At 45.7% G+C, this 10,303-nt stretch overlaps 1 protein-coding gene across 2 annotated transcripts in view; it reads left to right on the forward strand.

Annotated features, from left to right (window-relative positions):
* LDLRAP1 (low density lipoprotein receptor adaptor protein 1) overlaps window positions 1–7,385 on the forward strand; it is a 235,336-nt gene extending 227,951 nt beyond the window's left edge. Inside the window, exons 7-9 of one of the 2 annotated variants that reach the window (XM_069622730.1) lie at window positions 2,639–2,769; window positions 3,702–3,736; window positions 5,460–5,746. In XM_069622730.1, coding sequence (XP_069478831.1) covers window positions 2,639–2,769; window positions 3,702–3,736; window positions 5,460–5,604 — 311 coding nt within the window. In that variant the 3' untranslated portion in view covers window positions 5,605–5,746. Of the gene's footprint in view, window positions 1–2,638; window positions 2,770–3,701; window positions 3,737–5,459 lie in introns of both variants that reach the window. The other variant, XM_069622731.1, reaches the window with a different exon arrangement.
* The last annotated feature ends 2,918 nt before the right edge of the window (window positions 7,386–10,303 follow it).

The raw sequence follows: 10,303 nt of genomic DNA on the forward strand, positions 1-10,303 counted from the left end.
ACAATGATATATTGAAGTTAGACAATATAGGAGACCACCATGAAATAATGGCCTAAGTGACATCACAACCAGAGTATACTTAATCGTTACTTGGATTACGAGGGCAAACTGTTACGCGAAGTTCGTGCATACGCACCATCAAAATCCTCAACACGGACCGTGTGAGGCGAGCTGCCCTGAAGTCTGGCAGCCCAGTAACACATTGCGGCCATGGCTCGCCTTGCGAGATGTAGGACAAGCATCCAAAATGTTCTCGGCAGCAGCAGTTCTCCTCCTCGGTTGGCATTGGTGCACACCGAGTACAGGTACACCAGGTGGAAACACAGTCCATGCAACTAGGACCAGGCTCTTCATCTGTTGAATCGTCCTTCCCAACTGTCATCCGAAGCCCCATTGTTCCCCATCTTTCTTTTTTGAGTAATTGCGCCTCGGAATAATCAGGCTTGTACTAGTAGGGCTGTATTGTTGCCATTGTGGGGGAAACTAAAGAAAATGTATAATAATGGTACTGGTATCTGTTCACACGGGCTACAGGAAACAAAGGTAGCAGACCAGAGCACTGAAACGAGGCACAGTATACTCGAAGAAATACAGTGAGGAATGGAAAAAAAATCTGTCTGTTGTGAAGAGGTCTGTTTATACTTATTGAGGAAAGAGGCATCCTGCCATTTCCATGGCTACACGTCATTAGCTGAAGCGCAGAGAATGTTGACACAAGACGTGCTTTGGCGTTGTGAAATGGGTGATACGTGTCTAGTGATGTCAGGCTCGGGGGGGGATATGATTTATTGCCTCCAGGACAGTCCTGCTTGGGCGATGCGGCAATGGATAAGATGATCACAAAATGGCTGCACCCTGTTGCTTGATTTCGCACGTGAACAAAAGTGGAAAACTACAGTAAGGTGCATAGGAAATGTTTGTTCTATCGATCCACGTATGCTTAAAAACACATGCCCGAACCCTCGGGACCATATTTCTGAGCTCACTATTCCTTTAATTGTAGAAAAGGTAACCTAAAAATGTTACATGAGAAGCTAGACAAAGGGGATACTACGTACCCCTCCAGCACCCTATTGTAAGATAGCGTGTGCTGGGTCTATAAAGTTACAAAATTTAAGTAAAGTCAATTTCACTTCACTGCTCTTAGTAGTTTTACCAAGAGAAAGTGTTTAAACCTTTGCGAAATCTGAGACATTCCTGTGCCGCTGCACTGAGGCTGCTGTCACAATGTAAAGATGCCTATGGAGTTTGTCAGATTCCAAAGTCAAAAGAAACAGTCCAAATAGTCCTAAAGTCCAGAAAAGGAGCTGGGGTTATAAGGTAGAAGGGAAGGACATTTCTGAGAATTCTCCAACAATGGTGCTCAACTGGATGCCTTGCATTTCAATACACTGGCCAGCTGCATTCTATTGGTGGCACCTACAGCACAACCCTTGGTGGCCAAGTGTTCAAACTGGTATGGAGTATGCATTTTAAAAGCAAACCATTGCCACTGTCGGACGTACATTTAATACAGTGGAGCTCTTAAACATTCGTAAAAGATGAGCCACGTGCAATGAACACCAACACTAGACTGGTTAGACTAACGCCATAATATAATAAGTAATGGAGTATTGGCACCTTGAATGAAAGATGCTCACTCCCAACCAGTAAATCTGGATCCTTACTTCTGGGGATCATCCCCAGAGTTTGCAATTCCAAGGTTCCTAACGGAAGGCTGGCGCCATACTACTCCCGGTGCCTGGCCTCTCCTTATCTGTCAGTCGGCTACTCTTCATTCTGTAGTCCAGGCTCCTGTGGCTCATGTCTGCCTCCCACATTGGTGACTAAAGGACTGGCTTGCCGAGTGGAGAATCCTTTACTATGGCCATTGTGTAATGGTTTAACTGAATCCTTTTACAAACCAAAAGCTTTGCATGTGGTGTAAGCTGTGGGTCCATCTTGATTTCTGCGCCATACTGACTGTAATGCTGATGGTAAAATCAGGGGTTCTGGTGCTAGAGTGCTCACAATCTACCCTTGCCAAACTGGAGTCTGGCTTTCAGTTCAATAACTCCTGATCTTTCCCTATGCATTACTGCTTTAATGAGACACTCCAATGCCTGCCTACTTTCTGGATTGTAAATTCTCAAGTTCTAGAAATGGCTGCCAGATGCTCTTGAATGTGTCTGTACATATGGCAAGATTTCACACCATTGGCTTCTATTTTCAGAGAGGAGTAGGTTTGCTCGAGTTTTGGTTGAATTTACTATTCCTTGCATGCACAATGCTGTGTGGCCCTTGATTCTTGTGTGATGTCCTTAAAGTAATTCAAGCCAACACTGCTGTCCTTTGAAGCCCCTAGTCAAAGTATCTTTCACATAAACTCATTCAGACGTGTGTGTGAGTGTGAGTATACTCCAGCTGGTATACATTTTCAGCAGTGGTTTGATCTTAAATTGAGCTTGTGCATCCTAACCAGATCCAATCTTCAGACAATATGCTTCAGTACATAGAACTGTAAAACAAAACTGGCACAGGCGTTAGCTGTTTGCAATGTTTATGCAAAAGGCGCATGATTCGTGTAGTGATCCTTGGTACAAGGACTGTAGTTTTTTATTGGTTTGTTGCTCCCTTTTTACTTTTATTTTCATCCAAGCAGCAGCCACCGGAAACCTCTTAGACCTCGATGACTGCACCAAGGCTTCCTTGTCCGTATTCAATGCAGACTCCAAGAACTTGGAGGACCTGTTCAGCCCCGAGAATGCTGCCAATAATAACCTGGTTTGGGTACGTACTACATTATCCATTCTAGCCTTTAAACTAGTCTGGATTCAACTTTATTGTTCTCCTGTGCTTCCAAGACTAACTCGTCGCCCCTGAGGTATCCTCCTGGCCTTTCTATGCTGAATTGGGCCTACTGAAAAGCTATTCAATATTTCTGCTATAATCTGGCAAAATCTGTGTTCAATGAATTTGTTTTTAATTTTTTTCAAGCTAAAGTAGACTTGGCTGGGGGTGTGCTGATTTGTGAACTAAAAGGACCCCCTTCAGGGTCCATTGTAGAAACCTTCCTGTTGACTGTGTCCATGAAATGGGGAAAGCTCTCCCTTAAAAATCTAATTGAACAGTTGCCTTTCTTCTTCGACTGGTTTGAATTTCCTGAAGTTGTTCAGCCATCTGCTATGTCAACTTTCAGGTAATAGTCGCACAGCAGTCGATACACATTGAATTACATGAATCTGACTCCAACCCGTCCCATTTGCTGGAGGCCTTCTGGCTCATGGATTCTTTAGGCCTATTGTGCAGATGAGCAATTTCTGTCCTTGGTTTCATCAATAATTGTTTAGATACTTGTTGTGGCAAATCTGATGTGACGACCTGTTGGCTTTGACTCCTTCGAATGTTTGCCAGGAAAGTCGTGTTTGGGGGGCGGCTGGATGGAGATTGGGAGCAAGTGAGTGTTTGATGGAGCAGTGGGAAAGCACCTCGTTCTTTAGTGGAGTAGGCCCTTGCCGTCCCTATTCCGAATTACTATTACTTCAATATACAAAGCTTAGGTAGCCTGTCCTGAAGTAAACTCTGCTTCAAGCTTGGCAGTATTGGGTGATCTTTTGAACTGTTGCAAATGATGACATGCTGTGATGTATAGCGAGTTGTTTTTTTTTTTTCTGTGCCTTTTAATGCATAAACTGGTTATAACTGTTATTTGCTTCCTTTAGGAACTGGATGATGGTCTTGATGAAGCATTTTCAAGGTAACATCTAGCTCCTAGTACTTGACTTGCTGCACATGTTGGCTTCAAATTAAGGAACGTGTATCATGCATGAATGTGTCTGCACTTTTCATTTTCTAAAGCAGTCGCGATAGCTCACGAAATTGTACACATGCCCATATGACAGATTGGGGTGGTGAGGGCATTGCAGCTGGCTTTGGACCCCTCTTGAAATGCAGCCCCTAATGTGCGCATTCCCACTGGGGGCCAGGGGATGGTGGGCTCCCTGTAGTTTTGCCGAACAGCGACCATTCCCTGTTAGGCTTGGGGGGGGGGTTGGGTGGAGGGAGGGAGAAGAGACCCCCTGCAAGTGTTGAAGTGAACGCATTCCCGGGTTTACAAACCCTTTGTTTCAGGCATTTGGTGTCATCTTTTGAACAAAACCGTGACACTGCCGTTCTTGATCGTGCCTTCAATGTTGTTTCGACATATATAGCATTCTTCCAGCCATGTTTATGATCCTGCTCCTTTTTTTTTGTGGGGAGTGTGAGGGGGGGGGGGGGGTCACTATCGTGTTCGTTTAGCTGCCAATTCAGAGCTTCATGTAGGTACCCATTGTACCGCCTGTTTGGGTCCTTTATGTTTTGTTGGTGATTGGTACATGTAAAAGATGGTCAGCAGTCCCAAAACCTTGAATTATCTACTAGAGACCCTGCTCCGTAGCACCGTGGTGGGTTGGGGGGGGGGGGTCTTTGGATTACCCCTGATTATACTAGCATGAACATGACTCCTCCATTGCCATGACCCGGGGAGTGGTGGAGATGGTAATTGAAGACTGGCTTTTGGAGAGAATGGGGCAGTGGGGCATAACTAGCCCCTCCTACCCAAATCTCGTTTTCAAAATCCACCTATAACCATTGGCTTTTGGGGTACTTCTTGGATTAATGGTACCAAAAATGAGTATTGAAAGGCCAGTGCACTCTTTAGGGGGGTACGGGGGTGGGGTGTAAATCCCCCTATCCCCCAGTCCCAGGTGAAGGGTTCCCCTCTCACCCAAGTTTTGGGAGGCAGTGCTCTGCTTTTTGAACACTTTTTAGTGCTAAGAGCAATCCCCTACAAATAAAATGAGCCAGGTGAAGGATAGGGGTGTGTCATGTAACCAGTGTTACATCACAATAAATCCCACTGATGCTCCAATTGTCTACCTGTGGGGTTGGATTTCCAATATGCTTCCTCACCAGTACCTTCTCTAATCGCACCTGTCCGTCTGATTTAGTCTCCATGCTGACCGTCTTGTCCTCGCTGAACCACCTTTCGCCCTGACCACCCTACTCGTTTGTGCTCTAGCTCTTGCACAGCCCACTCCTGACCTCTCGCTGCCCATCCAGCTTCATACCACACCCGCAATCCTCCCTTTCCAGTTGTCAGCCTGATCATATTCACTCCTGGGGCCTGATGGTGTCTGGTATACTTTTTTGGGTTTGCACAACGCTTGGAATGATCCTCCCTGGAGTCTGTACTGCCTTCATTCTTTCTGACCTTTCCAGTGTAGTGGCCACCACTGTGGCTCCTGGGCCACCTTGCATAGAGCAATGAACTTTGTACATGTCCTGTGCCACTGTAGAGACCCTGTTTTGTGAGTTGTTGGTCTGCTCTGGGGGTAAGGGGGTAAGGCAAGTTAATTTGTGCTCCTGGTAGCCTGATGAATTGAAGTGCAATCAGATTCTGTACTTCTGATTCTATATTTCTTTCCTGCTTGTTTCAGACTCGCTGAATCGAGAACTAACCCCCAAGTGCTGGATACTGGCGTGTCTGCGCTGGATTTTCAGACGGATGAATGTTTGTCACCTACAGACTGGGACAAGGCTGACTTGAACTCTGCCGAGCGAGATGACTTCTTTGGGTTTTGATGCCCATGAACTCCCATCGGTTTCATAACCTCCAACCTATCAGAACCCAAAGAACTGTGAAAGACCCTGGCCATTTTCTGAAACCATAGAATTGAACTTCTGGATCTCTCCAGAATTCTGCGAATTGGCGTTTTTATCTCTACTAACTACTGCGTCACTCGACAAGCAGTCCAGAAGTGAAGATGTCTGCCTCTGAAGCAAGTCAACAGTCTTGACTTTATTTTTGGGAGGGGGACAGAATATCTCGTGCAGGTGTACCAATATCTTTGCAGTGTAGTCTGGCCCTCTGTCTACACTTGTATAATGTAATGTTCACTTCATGGCACTTTGTATTGTTGCAGTTGACAATGGATACTTCTTTCCATTTTACCCTTTGGTCCATCCCATCCACCTAGTCTTAAAGTGTATGCTATTGACAAAGCAGGTGCATTGATTTCCTGTGGCCTAATTGACAATACTGGGAATGTGGTTTTGCTCTGTCTAGAGTTGACTATTGCACACATGGCCAGTTAGCACATAATTCACATGGATAACTTGATTGTGGCTTGTTCTTATACTACACTTGCACTCTGATCGAATGGCACTTCTCAATTTAAACCAAAGTTTGCAAAAAAAATGACCCAAAGATGGTTCCTTTGCACTTTAGGTCCTTGATCACAAACACGGGTCGGACCTTTTTGAAAGCTGGCTTGTGTGCAATGTTGAAGGCACAAACTAATTGTGTGTGTGTGTGTGTGTGTGTACTTTATAATTTTTCTTTAATTTACGCTCTCATCCATGCACACTTAATTCTCAGTCACTTTTTACACTATTGACACGCTTTGTTTTGTATAGTCGGAATTCCTGTCCAGGTAACCTGTGTGAGCTAGTTGCTGGCTACTGTAAGTGCACCTTTAAGTGGGCGGGAAGGGCCACTATACTCCCCTGAAGGGAGGGAAAAGGCTGTGCAAGCACAAGCGGGCTCCATTTTACGTTGTTGGGGCAAAGGGTATTGAGGCAGGGTATTTTAATCTTCGCCAATTACGTTGTTTTCAGATTACTGTAGGCAGCGGCGGGTGCTTTGTCATTCTGTTCAATACATCTTTGCACCCACGTCACATTGGGGTTTTCTGGGGGGTCCTTTAAGCCAGTGTGCTTTTCTTGGAGTTCACAAATCGCTGAAATGTTTTCTTTATTTGTGTGCTAGCATTTTTTTTATGTATTAAAGTAGATGCTGTTTCACTCGCCATGTAGCTCTTGTGGCAGCATTTCACCAAAGATACCAAAATATATCCGTTTGCACAATGTATGGGTAGACTATGGAATAATGTATTCAAGTTAACACGTCCTTCAAGCACAGCAGGTGTCACTAATTGTACAAATGTCTCTAATTTCAAAAGAAATACTCCTTGTGTAAAGGAGTTAATGTTGTACAGCTACGGGGGTATATATTTTCATTATACATTTACATGCCATAGAAGTTGATGTGAAATGTATGTTCCAGATGTTTGCAATATAATATATTGAAAGGCCAAACTTTTCATAGGTAAGCCGGTTTCATAACCAAAGACATGTATGTGGCAGAGTATTTGGAAGGGTCACTGGCCCTTTTATTTGGGGGCTATGATGACTTTGTGAAAGGGGTTAATTGATGGTGTGGGTGAAGTTGCTTAATAGTGTCAGTTTGTCTCATCTATTATATATATTTTTTGGTTAGAACTGTGTACTATTTCTAAATTATGGATACAAGTTATGCAAATACTGGAACTGTTCAAATCCCAATAAATATGGGTTTTGACATAGTATTGTGTACTTGTTTTTATTTTTTAAATTCTGCTGGCTTATTATGCAAGCTCTAAATTTGGCATACGCTGCCTGCCAACTGTGTTTATAGTTCTTGCCCCTATAACCTTTTTTAAAATTACACCTGAATCTCAAAGCTTAAAGGGATAATCAAACGACTGCACAATTGTAAGACTAGCTCCAACTCTTCATGTTCCATAGGTAAGTCCTATAGACTAGTCATGTAGGACAACAAGCGAATGGGCTATTGAGGGGGACGAGAGGCTATATATAAGGATGGCTATAGGCAAGAGCCAAATGAAATGCAATTGAGGAAACTTCCCAAAAGAGAAACTTTGTACATGAGGGCCAGGACAGTTTCCTCCCAAAGGAATAGCGTGTTTCACCGAATGGTGGGTTTGCTGCTTTTCTGTAGCTCTTCGCATGGGAGCCCCCACTGTGACTAGGGGCACTGTTTCTATCATGTTTACGAATTCAAGCTAAACTGTGTTCTTCACCAGCCATTACTTGTTTGCAGGTCTACGACTCTCCAGGCACAAATGTCAGTAAACCACATTGCCCGTTTCCATGGATCTCTTGAAGCTATCCCATTTGTTGCTGGCAACTAAACGTGCTACGTTCTCTAAAGGTTCTCCTTTAAAGGGCCCACATTTCCAATGCATGCCAGAGATTTGGCAAAGTTGTTGACTCTATTTGGGGTGAGAGCCTTTCCAATAGGGTGGGTAGTATTCCATGACCGAGGCAGGGCTGTTTTATGATGATTCACTGGGGTGAGCAGACCATGTGATGGTTCAATGTCTGGGTTTAGGCATTTCGAAGAAAAGTTTCCCAGTGTAAGGAAAAGAACAAAGCACTGCAAGAGATCCTGTACACCAACTGGATCCTCTCACTGGCATGCCTCGTCGCCGAAGAGCCACTGCTCCAGTGACTCCCCAGAGAAGGCGGCTCAGGCACCCTTTTCAACCCAATCCTATGCTCTGGAGGAATGGGAACAATTTTGCCTGAAGATGCTAGGTCTTTGCCTTGGCACCGTGGCTCAGGCAACTGCGCTGATGGTCATGGCCATCAGCACAGACTGGTCCTACTGCGTCCTTGGGACCAGCAGAGTACCTGCTGGGCATCACTCTCGGATGCCTATGGGCTCATCCCTGGACCCAAAGAAGCACTAAGATCCTGCAGTGCTGTCGGACCCGAACATCTTGGAGGGACGTCTTGGTGCTAGTTTTCACGTCTTACTTTGCGTCTGACCCCTCTGGAATATGCTCCTTTCATGTCAAAGATGTAAGACCTACGATGAAGAGTTGGGACCATGTTCCCTTTGGTTTGGAACCTTTGCTTTCCAGGAAAGAGTGACTTCCCAGAGGTGTTCTGAGAGTGGAGACCTGGAGGGACTGGCATTGGATTTCCAGGAGGCCAGTGGTCTCAAAACCTTCCTGGAACTGGACAGTCTTGCAGCGCCTACTCCTGGGAAGCCTCGGGTGTCTTTCCAGAAACTGATGGCTAAGGTGGCCAATGACCTGGGTATATCTTCTCCATCCATGCCCAAATTGCAATTTGACATCGACCTAAAAGGGACTCTGTTACCATGTAGCGTTTGAGGCCCCAGTGCTAGAGGTTTGTGAACGGTGGGCCTCTACACCTGCGGATGACTGGGAGCATCATCCTGCCCCCTCAGATCCAATTTCTTTGTCTACTCCAGTCTCGTCTGAGAGCTTAGTTGTACAGACTGTGACTGCAAACTTGAAGTCATCCACCTTCACCACCCCCCCACCCCCCACACCACTGATGGGAGAGGTAGTTTTTGCATCCGGCACCCTTGCTCTTTGTGCAAATGCCTTACACCTTGAGCAAGTTTTAGTTGGGTCTCTGGTCTGGGAGGGCTTTCTGTTATGATGGCAGGAACCTTACTATTGGGTAGGGCACAGCTGATTATGTCAGCATATCCATGGCCACAAGTACGGTGGAAAGGCATCCCTCCTGGATGATGCCAGGGTTCGCACACTATGCCAAGGATAACCTCTTGGACATGCCCATTCACCGAACCTGTTTGAAAATTCTGAAGGGCATCATCCACTTTAGCCCCAATCATTGAATGTTATGCAAAGTCCTTGGGTCTGGCTGTGCAACATCCCTCTGTGCCTTCAATGAGGAGTCGGGGGGCATAGTCACTTGGAGATGCCAGGTAGCCCTGGGAAGACTGCAAGGCAGGAGATTGCCAGGGGCCAGTGGTGCCCCAGTGATGCGACTGCCACTGTCCCTCCACCCCCTTATACCACAAGTGCACTGCAGCGGCGGTCATGGGGGTGAGAGGGCTCTTCCTGTTCAGATCGGAATGATGCCTGGGCTTCTGTCTGCCTTTCGTGCAGCACCCACGCCCATACCATGACCCTCATTCCAACTACTTGTAGCCAAACAAGTTCGTCCTTGGCGGTAATTTGCTTCTTTGAGCGCAACGAATTGGTGTACTCGGAATGGGGCAGGGGTTGGTATTCAACAACTTTCTGGTGCAGTACTGGGGTTTGCGCCCAATACCTGATATGAGGCTGCTGAATTTGTTGCTATGCAAGGACCAATTCAGAATGGTTTCTCTAGCCCAGATCCTGCAATCCCTTTATCTGCAGGACTGGTTAGTATCGCTGGTCCTTCAAGATGCCTACTTCTGTGATTACGATTGGGACCTTCAGGATGCTTACTTCCTGTCCTTAGGATTGATGGGCACATGCAAGTACCAAAGTTTGTGGTAGGGAAATGTCACAACCAGTTCACTCTGCCATTCGGTCTGTCTTCAGCTCCCAGGGTTTTCACAAAACTACTAGCAGTGGTGTTTTGCCTCAGAGGTTTGGGCATTAATGTCTTTCCTACCTGAGCAACTGATTCATTTGAGCTTGCTCCCCAGATCTGTCTGAGCATCTACTCT

This window comes from Ambystoma mexicanum, chromosome 11 (genome assembly GCF_040938575.1).
Source record: "Ambystoma mexicanum isolate Mex_15411 chromosome 11, UKY_AmexF1_1, whole genome shotgun sequence".
NCBI lineage: Eukaryota > Metazoa > Chordata > Amphibia > Caudata > Ambystomatidae > Ambystoma > Ambystoma mexicanum.